The sequence below is a fragment of the Lampris incognitus genome, chromosome 8, assembly GCF_029633865.1.
Source record: "Lampris incognitus isolate fLamInc1 chromosome 8, fLamInc1.hap2, whole genome shotgun sequence".
Taxonomy (NCBI): domain Eukaryota; kingdom Metazoa; phylum Chordata; class Actinopteri; order Lampriformes; family Lampridae; genus Lampris; species Lampris incognitus.
This window is the reverse complement of record NC_079218.1, coordinates 51,610,773-51,631,986: the sequence shown is the minus strand read 5'-3', so window position 1 is coordinate 51,631,986 and position 21,214 is coordinate 51,610,773. Positions and strand designations below refer to the sequence as shown.

Genomic DNA, 21,214 nt, shown 5'->3' with positions numbered 1-21,214 from the left:
AATGTAATAACTTCCTGATAATGTAATAAAGTGCATTTCCCAATAATGTAATAAACTTTTTACCAATAATGTAATAATGTGTTACATTAACGGGACGTTATTACATTATCAGGTTAGCCTTCATTTCCCTGGTCCTGATAATGTAATAATTCCCCAATATTGTAATAATTTAACAGCAGACCACCCATAAATGGATTCAAGTGGCGATACTGTTTAAGCAACGCAAGCTCGAGAGGTCTAGCGCCACCGACAGGTCAAAGTTGGACGTGCATGAATGCTCTACTCTTCCTCAAAGCTACCTCCAAGCTACTTCCACACGTGCTTTTTCTCAGTTGGATCATTTTATTACATTATCAGGAAGTTATTACATTATCAGGTTTTATTGCATTTTCAATGGCTTCAAGTGCATTTTTATTACATTATCGGGGTTATTACATTATCGGGGGTTATTACATTATCGGGGGATTTATTACATTATCAGGTTCTACAATGCTGACACGTCTTGGCTGAATAAAAAGCCTTCATCAGGGCGCAACACGTGTAAAGGTTCGTGACAAACATGTTGTGTTGTGTGTAACCCCGCGACCGCCAGATAACAGTGTCGTAACCCATCTTCAGCCATTTGACTCCTCCACTCCAACCCAGCAACGTAAACGGTTGGGGCCAGAGCCGGCGGGGTGTGGGCACGGAAGTAGCCGCGATTGGCTGTTGCGTCGGCCAATAGACAGCGCGGAACCTCGAAGCGCGCTGACTTGAAAGAGACGATGCGCGCTGAAACATTTAGCTAGCTAGCTTACAACTTAACACTGCCAGATCGTACTGTAACGACAGCTAACGTTAACGGTTGCTAACGATGGAAATTCAAAAAGCGTTCCCTAACCCTAACCAACAACCAATCACGTCTACTTCCGTGCCTACACCCCATTGGCTCTAGCATCAACCAATGTAAACTGAGACAGGAAGTGGCGTAAGCGCAAAGCACACAGGCCTATGAAATGGCAACACATCGCGATATATTGAGTCGTAACGCCTGGGTCGTCATGTGCATCGTATCGCCAGTACACAACCCTACACACAACCCATCTCCCCGGTCCTTAACCCCGGTTAACTCGTCTGTGTGGTCTGTGTGCTGCCGGTGCCGGTGCCGGTGCCGGTGTGAGATGGGCTGGTGGGGGGATCACAGAGCGGTTAAGAGCCCCAGCCTCTGCAGCATGCAGGTCATCGGTCGACGGGTGTTGTAACTTGCTGGCTGCCGTGTTTACCTTGTGGTTTCTGTGGGCAGCTCGGCTGGACTTTAGACCGGCAGCTCTGCTGTAAGTAGAGCAAGAACAAAGTCACTGACATTTGCTGTAAAACATTTACCGCCGGTGGTTAAACATTCATAGAATACCTCTGAAGTTTCTATGGTACGAGGAACCGAATGCTGAAGTGAGTGAGTGAGCATAAAACGATGGACCGATAGACTTGGTGTTGCTACCGCATGCTGGGTAGCTTCTGCAGACCGACCCCTCAGCCCCAGGAACCGCCTCCGCTCCGCATAGTTCTCGTGTTCTACTGCCGGGAAGAAAACGAGGAAGCTGGAGATGGGGATGTCCCTGGCAGTGGCCCTAATTGTCAACAGCCTTCATTGTTGGGTTGTTATGTGGAGCTTGTGATTAACAACAGATGACACTAGATGTTTACACTCCCAGATGAGCGCTGCCCTTGTTTACAGGCAAATTGTGTCATTAGAAGGTAATTTGAAGTATGCCAACAACACACACACACACACACACGTTTGTTTCTCTACGTGTGAGGACCCTCATTGACTACATTCATTCCCAACCTTAACCTAATCCTAATCCTAACCTTGACCCTTAACCCCAACCCTAAACAGACCCTTAAAGAAGTGAGGACTGGCCAAATGCTTACGATTAAAGACTCAGATCCACACTAATACAACTGAAACAGACCCTCCCCACTTTGTACTGCATTACTTGCAGTATATTTATATATTTATACTCAACCATATTTACCTCAGCCACTGCACTAGTCATCTGCCACTTTTCATTATTTTACATTTTTATTTTTCTCATTGTTACGTTTATTGCAACCCCAGTAAATAGATATAGATACAGTAGAACTAGATACAGTAACTAGATATAGATACAGTAGAAATAGATACAGTAAATAGATATAGATACATTGGAACTAGATACAGTAAATAGATATAGATACAGTAGAAATTGATATAGTAAATAGATATAGATACAGTAGAACTAGATACAGTAACTAGATATGGATACAGTAGAAATAGATACAGTAAATAGATATAGATACAGTAGAACTAGATACAGTAACTAGATATGGATACAGTAGAACTAGATACAGTAAATAGATATAGATACAGTAGAAATAGATACAGTAAATAGATATGGATACAGTGGAACTAGATACAGTAAATAGATATAGATACAGTAGAAATAGATACAGTAAATAGATATAGATACATTAGAACTAGATACAGTAAATAGATATAGATACAGTAGAAATTGATACAGTAAATAGATATACTAGATACAGTAGAACTAGATACAGTAGCTAGATATGGATACAGTAGAAATAGATACAGTAAATAGATATAGATGCCTTAGAACTAGATACAGTAAATACATATAGATACAGTAGAAACGGGTACAGTAGAAACAGGTACAGTAAATAGGTCTAGAGAGAGTAGAAACAGATACAGTAAATAAAATACTGTACTCTGGACTGTTAAATGTTGGTTTGACTTTTGTTAATTTGAAGTAAAAACCCTGGCCTGTAAATGCTTTTACATTTTAGATTCCAGGTTGTAGATTTGAACCGTTATATTGTGTAGCTCAGCGTGAGGCTGGCCTGATGCCACCGCTGTCCTGGCGTGCGGTTGACAAATCAAACTTCCCAACACGTCCTGCTCAGCGGGTCGAGGTCCGAGCCCCTCTGCAGTGGGCATCACACACGGCGCGAGGGCGTCGGGCCGGATAACAGCAACCTGAACACGACATGCAGACGCTGTTGAAACCAGTCCACTGTGATGTGATCATTTTGGGGACCCTCCTACCACCCCCACCCCCCCAACCCCCACCACCACCCCCACCACCTTCTGTCGAAGGAGAAGCAGTCCGTGCAGCCGCCGATCACTCACGATGGCCGCGTCGGAGATGGGTGTGCAGGGCCCGCTCAAAGACTTCATCCTCACTTTTGTGATGCCGGAAAAGTGCTACGACCACTTCTTCGTCCACTTTAACTTTGCGCACGGTGAGGACCCCGCAGTTTGCGCGGGGCAGCGGATGTCGGCGCACTTCCCGCAGCTGTGCACGGGCGCCGACGGGGGAGCTCCTGCGTGTCGGGGCGCAACGAAGTCGCACCGGACAGACTAGCGAGCAGTGTTGCATGCGTGTCGGTCTTGTTTTCTCAGTTCGCTGCGGTTGTGTGTGTGTGTGTGTGTGTGTGTGTGTGTGTGTGTGTGTGTGTGGTCCAGACTAGTGGTGACCACAAACCTTTCGTTCTCCTGCTGAATCCTGTCCTGACTTGTCTGGTCCCTGTTGCAGTGCCCTGCCTCATGCTCGTGCTGAACAGCTCTGTGGGACTGTGGGTCATGCTGGGCACCATGATGGGTAAGGCACGCGCACGAGTACCCACCCGAGGCCGCGGTTACTTACACGATAGCATGACCTGAAGTCTCACAGCTAACTTGACGGTTTATTGCTCACCTTGCTGCGCTGATCCCCGCGGGAAGCTGCGGGTAGTTTTCTGGGGACAACGCTGAGGCGAGCAACGTCTGTATACTTCCATTGGTGCTCCATAAAACAGTATTTTAAGTAGCTGCTGATTTCCTGTTCACATAATCTGGTAGCTAATTAGCCCGCTTCATATTCATATAGTAAGTATATATATATATATATATATATATATATATATATATATATATATATATATATATATATATATATATATATATATATATACATACATATATACATATATATATCCATTATCCAAACCGTTTATCCTGCTGCTGGACAGACCGCCAGGCCATCACACACACACACACACACACACACCTAGAGACAATGTAGTATGGCCGAGTCACCTGACCTACATGTCTTTGGACTGTGGGAGGAAACCCACACAGACACGTGAGAACATGCAAACTCCACCCAGAGGACGACCCCGGACGACCCCTAAGGTTGGACTACCCCGGGGCTCGAACCCAGGACCTTCTTGCTGTGAGGCGACCGCGCTGACCACTGTGTGACCGTGTCAGATTATATATAATATATCATATCATCCAGTGATTCAAGTAAATTCTTTATGAGACAGTACCCGCCTTGACTCGCTGGATTATTTTGCTCCTTATTTGTTGAGCACTTTTCCTGCTGTTGAGTGTTTCTTTTAACAAAGTCAATATATATTATATAATTATATATAGCACGGTGGCACAATAGTTAGCGCGGTCGCCTCTCAAGAAGAAGGTCCTGGGTTCGAGCCCCGGGGTAGTCCAACCTTAGGGGTCGTCCCGGGTCGTCCTCGGTGTGGAGTTTGCATGTTCTCCCCATGTCTGTGTGGGTTTCCTCCTGGGGCTCCGGTTTCCTCCCACAGGCCAAAGACCTGTAGGTCAGGTGACTCGGCCGTACTACATTGTCCCTGGGTGTGTGTGTGTGTGTCGGCCCTGTGTGACGGCCTGGCGGCCTGTCCAGGGTGTCTCCCCGCCTGCCGCCCAGTGACTGCTGGGATAGGCTCCAGCATCCCCGCCACCCTGGGTAGGGATAAGCGGTTTGGATAATGGTGGATGGATGAATATTCCGATACAGAGTCCTTTTGAATGGCCTGCAGATATCTTGGTGGCCAGCCGTGGAAGCCTGCTGGCACCTTTAACCGCCTCTCGATGAGCCTCGGCCTCATCCGCTGTCTGTCTGGTCCCCACAGCTCAGCTGCCGCAGGTCTATCGCATACTGAGCTGCAGGCGTGCAGAGGGCCTGAGTCTGCCGTCGGTCCTGCTGCTGCTCTACGCCCACTCGGCTCCGGTGGTCTACTGCGTGGTGAACAGCTTCCCCCTCAGGTATCGCCGGGGACAAGGTGAACGATGTTACGTGATACTCCCAGCCAAACATTTCAAAGCTAGATGCCATTTAAAGAGCAAGGTGTAGGAGACGCAGTCTATGAGCCAGGCTCAGCGTTTTCGGTTTTCCCCCAAAAAATACCCAGATTTTTAAACTGATTTTCACCCGGATTTTATGTTTCCACGAGTCGCAAAGTTGTTCCTGTTCGTGTGAGGTTACGTAGCAGTGTCCTCTTGTGGCGAAATTCGGCATGCTGGATGGCTTTGAAAAATAAAAACCGAAAACGCTGAGCCTTGAACATGAGCTACGCCCGTTTCGGGTTTCCAGACACCTGGTGCCGGTGGGGTCTCTTAGGTTTGAGTGAAAGTCGAGCCGACTTACAGACGAGTTGTGTTCGCATCAGGAATTGTGTGTCATACTGGTGTTAAGTTGGTGCTTTACATGTTCTGCACATGACCGACACGTGCTGTGCAGTGCGTGGGGGGACAGGCTGTTCATGCTGAAGCAGAGTGCCCTGACCAGCTTCCTCATCCTCCATTACCGTGGACACACCCTCCAAGGTTAGTGCCCCCGAACACCTTCGCAACCAGCACCTTCACCTCCCGTCTACATGTAGTCAGGGAACAGTTCCATGCAGTTTCACCTCCACCCCAGATAGCAGCACTGCTGTGGCCCAGACCCAGCCCACACCCGACACGTTCATCCGGCCCACATACCGCTTGGAATGATGGCGCTTGAGTGGTCCGCTCCTGTTTGCCAGATCTGGGCCAGAACCAAGCCATAGCAATGCCACATGTGCCACATATTTACTAAAGGTGGCCCGTATTTGGTTTGTGATATTTGGGTCATATTCACCATTTACCACACGGGCCACTTCAGGGTCACATCCAGACATATTTGGGCCACATGTGCTATTATACATGTGGGCCACTTCAGGCTCACATCCATTTTGTTAGGGCCAGAAGAAGGCCATCAATGCCGTATCATTGCCTGAAGTGGCCCACATCCGGATGCTGTCTGGGACCTTTAATCTCTTGTTTTACCTGCTTTGTCATATAAGGAAAACAGGGAGCACGCTTTTCTAGTGGAAAAAAAGCTGCAGAATAGTTGCTAATATCACCAGCAGTCTACCGAAAGCATCTGAGAAATAGTACTTCATGTGATAAGCACTGCGTTAGAGCAGCTAAATGAATAAATTAACTGCAAATGTTCTTCTCACCCCAACGTCCACACCTGCAGCACCTTGCAGGATGACGTCATAAGTCCTCCTGCCGTGCTGCTGTGCACCAGAGCTCGCGTTCTGGTACGACCTCATGTTGTGACTCCACCTGGCAGGCCGGTAACTCCTGCGTTACGCCCACGTGTCATCTGTCCAGGTGTGCTCTGGTGTCATCGTCAAGCCATACAGCAACAGAGGACATAGGTGGAGGCAGGAAACCAGTCAGTAGGCCCAGCACCAGACTTATCAGCCTGCCAGGTGGAGTCACGGCATATGAGTAAAGCCCTCAGGACTCATCCTGGATCAGTTGTGGCATATCTGCACACTGTCTACAGCCGTGCAATGAAGGCATTGCGTAATGTAGGTAGTGTAAATCGTTACCCATTACCAAAACTACAGGATTTCTTCAGTAATTCCTCGTGTTCGTTGTACTGGGTGTTGATTGGACGGTCCCTGTGTTATAGTCGTGCATAGGGGGACCAGTAAAAAAAGGTTGCCACCTAGTGGTCGTAGAGTAAAACATTCCCACAGGAAAAATGGCTACCAGAACTTCTTAGCCCTTGTGTTCTGTTTGGGTCAAAATGACCCGTTTGAAATTATAACTACTAACCATAAACGGTGTTAATATTAGTTCATATTAGTAATACATGAGATAAGGATAAGACATGTTGGGTATTTTTAGATAAATATTACAATTGTATTGCTATAAAATCCAAAGGTGGCTTGGGTCCATATGACCGGTGAACAATGCAGCCACTGCTAACTAGTGAACAGAACAGAATAGAACAGTCTGGCATTACCTGTTCACTTAATGAACGATCTTGAACCATCTCCAGTGTGAGCTTCTTGGTTTTGAGGCTATAGTGGCGTTCATAAAAACAATTCACATGTGACACAAGAGTGGGAGGTTGTCTTCAGTTCCTCTGTATTAGGGTTTCTATAGTTCAGTGCTTCTTTTCCAGGTCTGTTGCTCCTCTTGACCTACAGTGGTGTAATGTTCCTCCTGTGCTCCTATGGATGGACAGCAGCCAATTCAAAAATGGAGGCTTTCAGCATGGCACTTGTGATCGCAAGCAAGGTAGCAACTCAGTGATTACCAATGTGCATGTGAAATGACCTACACTTATTTTATATATATATGATACTGTATTGACTATATTATACGCACATTTTAACTACTGTATTCTGACTGTACTATGACTGTATATACATACATTATGATTATACTTTGAATAAACTATACATTTTGACTGTATATAACTATTCAAAGATATGATGACTGGTCAAAATTGTGACTCTATCAATATTCACTTATGACCAAAATATTAATTCCAGATATCTTAAGTCAGTTAGCACTAGACATACTTAATGACCTTGTTTTACTAGCTTCTGTTCTGCCTCCTTTGATGCACTGTGATTTATTTTTTCAAATTTAGAATTTCAAAATTCAAAGTAGGGCGCAGTGGTTAGCACAGTCGCCTCACAGCAAGAAGGTCCTGGGTTCGAGCCCCAGGGTAGTCCAACCTTGGGGGTCGTCCCGGGTGATCCTCTGTGTGGAGTTTGCATGTTCTCCCCATGTCTGTGTGGGTTTCCTCCGGGGGCTCCGGTTTCCTCCCACAGTCCAAAGACATGTAGGTCAGGTGACTCGGCCATACTAAATTGTCCCTAGGTATGAGTGTGTGTGTGTGTGTGTGTGTGTGTGTGTGTGTGTGTGTGTGTGTGTGTGTGTGTGTGTGTGTGTGTGTGTGTGTGTGTGCCCTGTGATGGCCTGGCGGCCTGTCCAGGGTGTCTCCCCGCCTGCCACCCAATGACTGCTGGGATACGCTGCAGCTTCCCCGCGACCCTGTGATCAGGATAAGCGGTTCAGATAATGGATGGATGGATGGATGGAAAATTCAAAGTAAACATGTCCAGTATAAAAGGATATCCTATAAAATATACAAAACTGGCTATGGGAAATAGATTTTTATAAGAAATAAAAAAACCTTTAACTAGTAAAAATACCATATAATCTAATTTTAGCCGAATCAAAACGTAATTGTTACTTGTGGGCTTATGGGATTAAATGGTTTGTTGTAGTCAGTTAATGTAAAGTTCTCTATACATGATAGTAATTATTTAGTTGCATGTATTTCAATAGATTTTTGGTAAAATGTTTGTAATATCAACTGCCAGGTGTTACTTTATGGTAGGGATTTCTTTTTGTCCCCTAGTGTGATTTATTTCTATTTACTGTGATTTATTATTTATTTATTTATTATTTATTTATTTCATTTATTATTTATTTGTTATTTATCTATATCTATTTACTGTGATTTATTATTTATTTACAATTTTATTTATTTATTATTTATATCTATTTACTGTGATTTATTATTTATTTATTGTTTTGTTTGTTTGTTTGTTTCATTTATTTATTATTTATTTATTTATATCTATTTACTGTGATTTATTTGTATTTATGAATATGATTTGTTCGTATTTATTACTATAATTTGTTTGTATTTATTACTATAATTTGTTTGTATTTATTACTATGATTTGTTTGTATTTATTACTATGATGTATTTCCAGGTGATCCAGGCTCGTACGACCTACTCCATTGGTCACAAGGGCCAGCTCTCCAGTCTCTCTGTGTTTCTGGTGTGGCTTGGCTCCTGGGCTCTCACGTTTGTCTCGGTACAGGTACGGAACTTGGAATTTTACCCACACACACATACTTGTACCCATGGAACTATTCTGCAAAAGTTTAATATCTTATATGTAGCGCAGCTTTTTAATTTCCTCTTCTGGGCCCGCAAGACGAAATAATAGTAAACTCAAAGAATTAAGCTACAGCCTGGAGAACAGTGGATGGGACACAATTAAAAATACACACATTCTGTCTGAGATTTATCCCGTTTATATCCCCTGACTAACATTTTTTCCTCACTTTTCATGCTGCTTTTCTAGGAGACAGGACTGTCGCTCTATACTATGGTCCACATGCTGTCTGCCTTTGTCAGCTGTGTCCAGCTGGCCCAAGTCCTGTGGTACAGAAACACCAGCAGCAGCACCAGCAGCACTACCAGAGACAAGCAGGACTAGTGGTAGACTAGTATGGAAGGACATAGTACAGTTAACTTACTTCAAGTATCAAAGCAAATTGAAAAATAAAAATGTAGTTGCGCAACTGAACTTTCATTATCCATTTTTTTATGCATTACTTTATTTATGCATTTCTTTAGGTCAAAAGAAACCCTAAATATATTCAGTCATGTTGAATGTCGTTTAAATTTGATATACAATATCAGTATGCACAACTGCTGTTGTCATGAGGTTAGCAAAAAAAAAAAGATAAAGGACACAAAGAGGTGTAGCTGTAGAGGACAGTGATGGAGGTGTCCATGTATAAAGGATATAAAGGGCTGTAGATGTAGAGGACAGTGATGGAGGTGTCCATGTATTAAGGATATAAGGGGGTGTAGATGCAGAGGACAGTGATGGAGGTGTCCATGTATGAAGGCTATAAAGGGGTGGAGATGTAGAGGACAGCGATGGAGGTGACAGTGTTATAGTAGAACATCTCGACTCAGCTTCTCACGAGTCTGCCCAGTAAGTTTAGTTTGCCAATGCCAGCATGTCACCTTCCCCCTCACCTTATTGGTTCCCTAGATCTTATTGAGACCCAAGTGATGGAAGCGCTGGACTTCTGGTGTTGCCTCCATCACCTGGGTCTCATCATCTTTGATGCCACCGTATAGAGAAGGTAATTCATAGCTGGGTTGATTTTAATGTTCATACTCCCACGGAGATCAGAAAAAGTAGAATTTCTGTCCCTCATAGTGGTCATGTGAGGCGTCGTGGTTTTTATTGAATTTGTTAAGACAGTCAGTTCCACCACGTGTAGGCCCACACCAACATGTGGTTTGGGCCTACATGTGAGGTTTGCTACCACGTTGACTGTTGCACGTGTGAATGGAAAAAAAGATTGCAGTTGTTTAATTGCATTTAGCCTTTGTAGGAACATGTGATTTTGACAAACCTGTGTTGTACTTGAGCGATTCCTGGGAATGTGTAAAAGAAACAAGCGTAGCCCCATTACTGTGTTGTTTAACAGCTTTATCCAATTACAAGATGTGTTTCTGAATTTACATACTTATAAACTACACTCACTGGCCACTTTATTAGGTACACCTTGCTAGTACCGGGTTGGACCCCCTTTTGCCTTCAGAACTGCCTTAATCCTTCGTGGCATAGATTCAACAAGGTACTGGAAACATTCCTCAGAGAGTTTGGTCCATATTGACATGATAGCATCACGCAGTTGCTGCAGATTTGTCGGCTGCACATCCATGATGCGAATCTCCCGGTCCACCACATCCCAAAGGTGCTCTATTGAATTGAGATCTGGTGACTGTGGAGGCCATTTGAGTACAGTGAACTCATTGTCATGTTCAAGAAACCAGTCTGAGATGATTCGAGCTTTATGACATGGCGCGTTATCCTGCTGGAAGTAGCCATCAGAAGATGGGAACACTGTGGTCATAAAGGGATGGACATGGTCCGCAACAATACTCAGGTAGGCTGTGGCGTTGACACGATGCTCAATTGGTACTAAGGGGCCCAAAGTGTGCCAAGAAAATATCCCCCACACCATTACACCACCACCACCAGCCTGAACCGTTGATACAAGGCAGGATGGATCCATGCTTTCATGTTGTTGACGCCAAATTCTGATCCTACCATCCGAATGTCGCAGCAGAAATCGAGACTCATCAGACCAGGCAACGTTTTTTCCAATCTTCTATTGTCCAATTTTGGTGAGCCTGTGCGAATTGTAGCCTCAGTTTCCTGTTCTTAGCTGACAGGAGTGGCACCCGGTGTGGTCTTCTGCTGCTGTAGCCCATCTGCCTCATGGTTCGACGTGTTGTGCGTTCAGAGATGCTCTTCTGCATACCTCGGTTGTAATGAGTGGTTATTTGAGTTACTGTTGCCTTTCTATCAGCTCGAACCAGTTTGGCCATTCTCCTCTGACCTCTGGCATCAACAAGGCATTTTCGCCCACAGAACTGCCGCTCACTGGATATTTTCTCTTTTTCGGACCATTCTCTGTAAACCCTAGAGATGGTTGTGCGTGAAAATCCCAGTAGATCAGCAGTTTCTGAAATACTCAGACCAGCCCGTCTGGCACCAACAACCATGCCACGTTCAAAGTCACTTAAATCACCTTTCTTCCCCATTCTGATGCTCGGTTTGAACTGCAGCAGATCGTCTTGACCATGTCTACATGCCTAAATGCATTGAGTTGCTGCCATGTGATTGGCTGATTAGAAATTTGCGTTAACGAGCAGTTGGACAAGTGTGCCTAATAAAGTGGCCGGTGAGTGTATATGAGCATATATTAAAAAAGACTTAATATTGACTTATTAATTCACAGTTTCCAGGGAAATACAATATTCCTAGAAAGCAAGTAACTGCCAAAATAACAGACAACAGAACTGTTAATTCAAATGACTCCTGTGGCTGTCAGAAGGTGAATCAGTTCATCTGGACACACCGTTTACTGAGAGAAACGTTTCATCACTCATCTAAGTCACCTCTGCAGTCTCACCTGACTACAGGTGTCCCACCCTTATGAACAATACAGTGACTGCAGGTATCCCCACCCTTATGAACAATAAAGTGGCATAACGACCCAAACCAACGACCACGGCAAATTGCCGTGACCATTAACTAGAGTCTAGAGTTACATAGGCCAATGTACTATTCACAAAGGATTTGGGAATAGTTGCAATCAATTCAATTCAATTTATTGTCATTAAAAACAATATACAGGCACATGTTAAAAATGAAATAAGGGCTGCGGCTTCGCCAAACAGTGCAAGACAGACATAGAGAAACACAGCAAACACAGTATAAGATATACACACATGAAGACCAAAAGCTAGAAATAAGTTAAAAAAGAGCACGAGTACAAAAATATTAAAAAAAATATCCACAGACATTCAGTGGGTAGCCAGGTTCAGGTGGGCAACAGCTTGGGGAAAGAAGCTGTTTTTGAGTCTGGCAGTGTGGGCTCTGAGGCTCCTATAGTGCCTTCCAGAGCACAGGGGGGAGAACAGTCCATGGTTGGGGTGGGTGGAATCTCTGCTAATGCTGAGACCCCTTCGAAGGCAGCGTTTGTGATAAATGTCTTTTATGGCTGGGATCTGGGTACCGGTGATATGCTGGGCCACCTTGACGACCCGCTCCAGAGCTCTCTGGTCTACTGAGGTGCAGTTGCCGTACCACACTGAGATGCAGATGGTCAGGATGCTCTCTATGGTGCAGTGGTAGAAGTTGGTGAGAATTTTGGGAGATAGAAGGGTGCTCCTCAGCCTCCTCAGGAAATGCAGGCGTTGTGGGGCCTTTTTCACAAGGGCCTGGGTGGTCAATGTCCAGGAAAGTTCCTCGCTGATGTGGACTCCAAGGAATTTAAAGCTGGAAACATGCTCCACTTCCACCCCACTGAAGTGTATGGGGGAGTGGCTGCGGCTTCTAGACCTCTTGAAGTCCACAATCAGCTCCTTCGTCTTCTGCACATTGAGAACAAAATTGTTGGTAGTGCACCATGATGTGAGGTGCTGAATCTCGTCCCTGTAGGCCGTCTTGTCATTGTTGGTGATACGGCCAATGACCGTGGTGTCATCCACAAACTGAACTACTAGATTTGAAGGGTGAGTTGGCAGGCAGTCGTGGGTAAAGAGGGAGAAAAGGAGGGGGCTCAGAACATAGCCTTGAGGGGCACCTGTGCTGAGGGTCAGGGTGGAGGAGGTGTGGTCACCTAACCTAACAGATTGAGGATCTGTTGGTCAGGAAGTCCAGGGTCCAGTTACAGGAAGTGCAGGGCCCAGTTTGGCGGGGATGATAGCATTGAAAGCAGAGCTATAATCTGTAAACAGCATCCGGATGTACGTATGTGTTGTTAAGTTCAAGGTGGGTCAGAGCAAAGTGCAGGGCAGTGGCAATGGCATCCTCTGTAGACCTTTTGGGACGGTAGGCAAACTGACGTGGGTTGAATGTGTGTGTGTGGGGGGGGGGGGGAGATAGTGTTTTTGATGTGAGCCAGAACCAGTCTCTCAAAGCACTTCATGGCAATGGGGGTGAGTGCTATGGGTCAGTAGTCATTACGACATGTGGGTGTTGGTTTCTTGGGGACAGAAATGATAGAGGTGGTCTTAAAGCATGCCGGGACTATGGATTGGGACAGTGAGAGGTTAAATATAGTTGTGTGGACGTCAGCCAGCTGGTTGGAGCATTGTAAAATGGTGACAGGTGACAGATGTACTCTTAGCCCCCCTCCCCCCGGTTCAGGGATGGTCGTTCCCTCTTAACATACACTACCGTTCAAAAGTTTGGGATCACCCAAACAATTTTGTGTTTTCCATGAAAAGTCACACTTATTCACCACCATATGTTGTGAAATGAATAGAAAATAGAGTCAAGACATTGACAAGGTTAGAAATAATGATTTGTATTTGAAATAAGATTTTTTTTACATCAAACTTTGCTTTCGTCAAAGAATCCTCCATTTGCAGCAATTACAGCATTGCAGACCTTTGGCATTCTAGCTGTTAATTTGTTGAGGTAATCTGGAGAAATTGCACCCCACGCTTCCAGAAGCAGCTCCCACAAGTTGGATTGGTTGGATGGGCACTTCTTGCGTTACCATACGGTCAAGCTGCTCCCACAACAGCTCAATGGGGTTCAGATCTGGTGACTGCGCTGGCCACTCCATTACCGATAGAATACCAGCTGCCTGCTTCTGCTCTAAATAGTTCTTGCACAATTTGGAGGTGTGTTTAGGGTCATTGTCCTGTTGTAGGATGAAATTGGCTCCAATCAAGCGCTGTCCACTGGGTATGGCATGGCGTTGCAAAATGGAGTGATAGCCTTCCTTATTCAGAATCCCTTTTACCCTGTACAAATCTCCCACCTTACCAGCACCAAAGCAACCCCAGACCATCACATTACCTCCACCATGCTTAACAGATGGCGTCAGGCATTCTTCCAGCATCTTTTCATTTGTTCTGCGTCTCACAAACGTTCTTCTTTGTGATCCAAACACCTCAAACTTGGATTCATCCATCCACAACACTTTTTTCCAGTCTTCCTCTGTCCAATGTCTGTGTTCTTTTGCCCATCTTAATCTTTTTCTTTTATTGGTCAGTCTCAGATATGGCTTTTTCTTTGCCACTCTGCCCTGAAGCCCAGAATCCCGCAGCCGCCTCTTCACTGTAGATGTTGACACTGGTGTTTTGCGGGTACTATTTAATGAAGATGCCAGTTGGGGACCTGTGAGGCGTCTGTTTCTCAAACTAGAGACTCTAATGTACTTATCTTCTTGCTCAGTTGTGCAACGCGGCCTCCCACTTCTTTTTCTACTCTGGTTAGAGCCTGTTTGTGCTGTCCTCTGAAGGGAGTAGTACACACCGGTGTAGGAAATCTTCAATTTCTTAGCAATTTCTCGCATGGAATAGCCTTCATTTCTAAGAACAAGAATAGACTGTCGAGTTTCAGATGAAAGTTCTCTTTTTCTGGCCATTTTGAGCGTTTAATTGACCCCACAAATATGATGCTCCAGAAACTCAATCTGCTCAAAGGAAGGTCAGTTTTGTAGCTTCTGTAACGAGCTAAACTGTTTTCAGATGTGTGAACATGATTGCACAAGGGTTTTCTAATCATCAATTAGCCTTCTGAGCCAATGAGCAAACACATTGTACCATTAGAACACTGGAGTGATAGTTGCTTGAAATGGGCCTCTATACACCTATGTAGATATTGCACCAAAAACCAGACATTTGCAGCTAGAATAGTCATTTACCACATTAGCAATGTATAGAGTGTATTTCTTTAAAGTTAAGACTAGTTTAAAGTTATCTTCATTGAAAAGTACAGTGCTTTTCCTTCAAAAATATGGACATTTCAATGTGATCCCAAACTTTTGAACGGTAGTGTATATGGCCTCTTTGACTCCCCGTTCAAACCAGCGTTCCTCCCTATCAAGGATGTGCACATCCTCATCCTAGAAAGAGTGGCCACTGGTTTGTAGATGATGTAGACTGTGGAGTCCTGTCCTGACATGGTAGCTCTCCTGTGTTGGTTTCCCCAATGTACAAGTCACGGCAATCCTCCAGCATACACTATATTGCTCTGTTTGTGCTGGGGACCCCGATCCTTGGGGTGAACCAACTTCTGGCGCAGTGTGTCTTGGGGTTTGAAAACAACTGAGACGTGGTGTTTGGAAAATACGTGTCTCAGCTTTTCCGACACTCCCGCCACATGTTTATAGTAAACGTCAACAATCAAATGTCCCCATCACCAACTGCAATTTAACAGTCTAAGAAGGCTAACCTGTGGACCACTGAAACTCTAGTTAATGGTCACACCAGTATTTACATATGAAACTGATCGTTGGTTTCGGTCGTTATGCCACTGTATTGTTTATAAGGGTGGGGGTACCTGCGGTCACTGTATCGTTTATAAGGGTGGGGATACCTGCAGTCACTGTATTTTGTATAAGGGTGGGGACACCTGCAGTCACTGTATTGTTTATAAGGGTGGGAGTATCTGCAGTCAGTTGAGACTCAGGAGGTCACTTAGATGATGATGAAACGTTTCTCTCAATAGACGTTGTGTCCAGATGAACTGATTCATCTTTCTGTGAGTTCCTTTAAGTTGTAGCAGGAAAGGTTACCATTAAATATGATGATTCTAGCTATTCTAGGCCCATTGTTTTCAAATGGTTCACAGTTGTGAGACTCCCTCAGAGTCTCTGCTAGTCTTGCCAGATCTTGGACACAGGTTCTCTTCTGCCACATTACAGAAAGACGAGACTGCAACTAGATAGTCGTCTCGTTTTTTCATGCAGGTGTGGTTCATTTACAGAATGAACAATTACTAGTCTTAATTTTGGCACAAATGGCTTCAAGTCCCGTGCTGCTGTGGCCACAGCCTCCAGCAGGTTGTCTTTGTTTGTCATCAGTTATTTACTATCAGCTGCACATTAAACAGGATCTAAGTTCAGATGAGTTGCAACTTAAAGAAGACGTGTTACTAATGTATAAATGACAAGTTTCTGTTGTTTTTTCCTTCTTGTCATATGCATGGATGGAGACAGCTGAGAGGATTTTTTTTGTCTCTGCATGTGACTCAGTGGTTTCATTTTTCAGCAAAGTAACTGAGCTATCTTTAGCCTCTTCTTTGGGGATGACGTAACATGTGCCAGTTTGAGGAAGCTGCCTACTGGAAAATGCCGGGGAATTTCTGGGCCTGATTTATGAGAATGCACCGCTATTGTTTGACATTCCATGCTTCAAAGATCATATGAAGCAAGTTAAAAGTTGATTTTTACTGTTAAATTAAAAACTGCTTTATAATTAAAGTTTAATTTCTAACAAAGGTGGTTCTAAGAAATTATCCAAATTAGTTTGCTCAGGTATTTTACTAAAAACTGGAGAAGACCTTGGTGTGGATTTGGTAATGAATACACTGCTTGTGTGCAATTTTTTTCACAGAGGGGGGCCTCCTTTCACCGTCAAACTGATTTAAATCCCACCTGTGGGAATGATGCCGGGGCAGGTTGAGGTTATCCTGATGGTTTATGGCTACCCGGTGCTTTGTTCATGTAAATACTGGTGTCTTTTTACTTTGCCAGTTACCAGCAAATACTTTCATCATCAGTGTAGGGTATCTTATCATCAGCTCTTACAATGTACGATTTTACTTCGTCGAACAATACTGTGATTCTGTGAAGTCTTTTATGTTTGTTGAATTATACTGTGAATTGCTGTCCGGTGGATTAAACAGTGCTGTCAGTTTTCTCACCATGTGTCTAAAATACTGACTAGCTAAAGTGAACAAGTATAAGCACCGAATATTAAACTTCTGCCACCAGATGACTCTGTCTGAATATTACAGATGGGGAGGGGCACGTGCCGTGACAGGGCAGCTCTGTGTCAGGACTGTATTTCTTAGAGGCTCTGAGTCAGTGTACGTCCTACCTTATCTGTGTCTACATTAAAGTCTGCTCTACCTGTGTCCCGTTATTTAACCAGTAGTGTGGTTTCATTGGAAGATATGCTGGTTTTACGACTCTGTTGGCCACATCTGTCCTGTCGACTATTATAAATGAGCAGATTGTTGAGCGTTAGCCATGTTAAATTCTGAAAATGCAGACAGTCGAACCCACCGGTGTCAGTGGACATAGACTAAGCACCGAGTGTGTCTCATGTCACTGGTTTAGATCGGTGTGAAATTCAGTGGACAGTAAGCAAACCCGTTGCATCAAGCACTGCACTTGAACACAGATTTAAAGAAAGAAATTACTGTCAAAAATACTTTGCATATCAAATACTGATGACTTGTGTGACGATCCATCTTTTCTTTCTTTCCTTTCCATTTTTATAACCTATAGTGACTATTCTTCTGAGAGTCCTGATGACAAACTGAATAAAGCCACATGAAATTAAAGGCAGATTTAAGATGGAAATGCAAAATTAACAAGTCAGAAAACAGAAAAAGGTGAAATCATGGACTATCTCAACACACACTTAATCTTCACATTCATTACTTGTGCCATAATATAAACACAATAAAATACGGTAAACATTATAAAGTTGACTGTACATTAGTCTTAACAACTTGTGTTCTTCCAGGCCATCAGCATATTCTGATACCTCTCTGCACATGCTCTCATGGTTTGTAGAACATGACCAAGTTGCGGACGCTGCTTCTGTTGCACGTTCTCTGGTCCCGCCGTGGTCGGTGGAGGAACTGGTGTCACGTGAACCGTAGCCACATGTGATTGTGGTGAAAGGAGGATTACGACTTCCCTCTACATGCAAAGTTCAGGAGCTGGTATAACTGGTCAGCTGACAGGAATGTGCACGTCGTAACCACATTCATTCATTCATTCATTCATATGTGGCACTTAACGGCGTACTTCACATATCAGTATGTGAAGTAGCTTGAGCTGATGACGCAGCCAAATAGAAAAAAAAAATCAAAATAATTTTGGATGGAAAACCCTGAAAATGTAAAAAAGAAAAAGAAAAGAAGAAGCCTAAAACCACTTTATTATTTACCAAAAGGAAGGGAATATGTATTTGGATCCAAGGTTAGTTAAATATGATTATAAATAATATGAATATAAACTGGGCTCATCTGTGCCTCTGAAGTAAAACAAGGTAAATACAGGAAATGAGTTGGGGAAGGTGTGCTGGCCCGACACCGCTGCAGGCGGTCACACCTTGAACGTCCACCGGAAACCAAGTAGAGATTTCTCCTGACGGGTCTCTACATTCTTCTGGACTCTTAAGTTGGCTCGGTCCGTCAGTCAGAGGCTTCACTGAGTGAAGAGAAGGGCTTGGGTCTTTTCCTCTTCATGTCTGGCTTTTTACTGCTCATGTACTCAATGTTCACGTCTGTTGCGCGCATGCGCTTACTCACACACCACTCGCTGTTCCACCTCCCAACAGGCATCGTTCACAAATACTGAGCAAATCCTTGAAATTAGTAAAATAATTAGAATGTATTTTTACAAATACAATGCTTCAACAAATAAAAGCACACAACTAGCCACAAGAAAACCAGACGCCACGGGTCAACTTTCAGAACATATCCATGTGATATCACTGCCTTGTTACTGCGTAATATGCTACTGAGCAAACATTTGACAAGAAGCCACGTTAACTTGAATCTTCTTTTTCTTAAAGCTGTATTTTGTAGTATCAATGTAGTACCTAATCAAAACTACTGTAACCGGTTATTTTCTTGCCCGGTGCGGGATTCGATACGAAGTGTACTGCACCACAAGGCGACATCACTAACCGCTCGGCTAAAGGGTCAGACCCGTTAGTAGTTTACAGTCGTCACCCTCCCCGGAAGCGCGCCCTCGCGCTTTGTTATTCCCGCGCTCCGCAGAGACTTCTGAGGATCTGCACACTTCCGGATCCCACCGCTGCCACCAATGTAACCGGTTATTTTCTTGCCCGGTGCGGGATTCGATACGGAGTGTACTGCACCACAAGGCGACGTCACTAACCGCTCGGCTAAAGGGTCAGACTCGTTAGCTAGGGGCTAACGTGTCTTATTAGTAGTTTACACTACCTTATCAATTTGTAGCGCCAGTTTTAAAAACCCGTTGGGTTGAGTGGAGTAGCTGGCAGCAGTTAGAAGAGGACGCAGCGCTGCTGAGGGTCCGCAGAACTGCACCGACACCCGCTTTTCTACACGATACCCTTACAGGAGCTGAAGCTCAGCTGTGTGTTACATTTGAATGTTGATGCATTTAAAGCAAGAACAATGTATCGGATCAAACGTTAGTGAAGGAGATAGTAATTATGTGGCCTTTTAACTTCAATGATCGTATATCAGTCTAATCAGTTTAGACTGGCTTCATCTTTATGCACGCGTGCATGGTTTCATGAGCTACAGCTTCCCCCCTCTTCTTACTTGGTACATCTTTCACATGTAACCCTGAAAGGTGACAACACTGATGGGCGAAGGCACAAAGAATTGATGGCGGCCGCTGATAGCACCATGAACTGTGCATCACTTGCAACCTCTACCTGCCCCTGGTGCCCCATCTCAAGGTCCCATTCACCAAAGATATCAAACTAAAGATACTACACTATGGACAGGATCTCAAGGCTCAGCCAAGGTGAGGAGTGTGTCCGTTTTGGGAACCTCAGAATTGCATCTCTGCTCTTTGCAGATGATGTGGTTTTGTTGGCTTCATCACAACGCGACCTCCAGCACGCACGGGGGCGGTTTGCAGTTGAGTGTGAAATGGCTGGGAGGAGAGTCAGCATCTCCATGTCTGAGGCCATGGTTCTCCGCCGGAAAGTGGTGGATAGCTCCCTCCGGGTTGGGGATGAGTTGTTGCCTCAAGTGAAGGAGTTCAAGTATCTCGGGGTCTTGTTCACGAGTGAGGGTAGGATGGAGCAGGAGATTGACAGGTGGATTGGTGCAGCATCAGCAGTAATGCGGACGTTGTACCGGACCGTTGTGGTGAAGAGGGAGCTGAGCCGGAAGGCAAAGCTCTCAATTTACCAGTCAGTCTTCGTTCCAACCCTCACCTATGGTCAGGAGCTTTGGGTAGTGACCAAAAAGGTGAGATTGCGGATACCAGCGGCTGAAATGAGCTTCCTCTGTAGGTGCTCAGCCTTAGAGATAGGGTGAGGAGCTCGGAGATCCGGAGGGAGCTCGGAGTGGAGCCGCTGCTCCTTCGCATCGAAAGGAGCCAGTTGAGGTGGTTCGGGCATCTGATCAGGATGCCTCCTGGGCGCCTTCCCTTTGGAGGTTTACCGCGCACAGCCAACTGGGAGGACACCCCGGGGTAGACCCAGAACTCGCTGGAGGGACTACATGTCCAATCTGGCCTGGGAACGCCTTGGGATCCCCCAGGAGGACCTGGAGGGCGTTGGTGGGGAGAGGGACGTCTGGAGTGCCCTACATAGCTTGCTGCCACCGCGACCCGACCCCGGAGAAGCGGCTGAAGATGAATGGATATTACACTATAGGTATTACACTAAAGATATTACAGGACAAACACTCTCCTAAAGTTTTGAAGCTGAGTGCAATTTGCCCTTGTTTTACGTCTGATTACAATTACCCATGTGGCAAAGTATAAATGGTGGCTTTGTGAGAACAGTCGGCAGGTTCAATGTCATCCTTGATGTCATCAAGTATAGCAAGAATTGTTTGACCTGGCAACCTGTATCTGTGAATGATTTTGGTCTCAGTTAAATCAAAAAGTGATATTCTCCTTTAAAATGTCGGCTCACGAGTACGCCTGGCATGACGACGCCTTCACCTGGCTACACCCACTCCTGCCATGACCACTGGAAGGTCTGGGCGTCAGTCAGCACCAGCTCTGAAGACGCCA

At 44.8% G+C, this 21,214-nt stretch overlaps 1 protein-coding gene across 1 annotated transcript; it reads left to right on the top strand.

Annotated features, from left to right (window-relative positions):
* The first annotated feature begins 3,084 nt into the window (after positions 1–3,084).
* LOC130117268 (mannose-P-dolichol utilization defect 1 protein-like) lies at positions 3,085–9,469 on the top strand. Its single transcript, XM_056285468.1, has 7 exons — positions 3,085–3,279; positions 3,573–3,638; positions 4,951–5,083; positions 5,559–5,644; positions 7,266–7,381; positions 8,878–8,988; positions 9,256–9,469. The coding sequence occupies exons 1-7, from the start codon at positions 3,168–3,170 to the stop codon at positions 9,388–9,390; spliced, it is 759 nt and encodes a 252-aa protein (XP_056141443.1). The 5' UTR covers positions 3,085–3,167; the 3' UTR covers positions 9,391–9,469.
* The last annotated feature ends 11,745 nt before the right edge of the window (positions 9,470–21,214 follow it).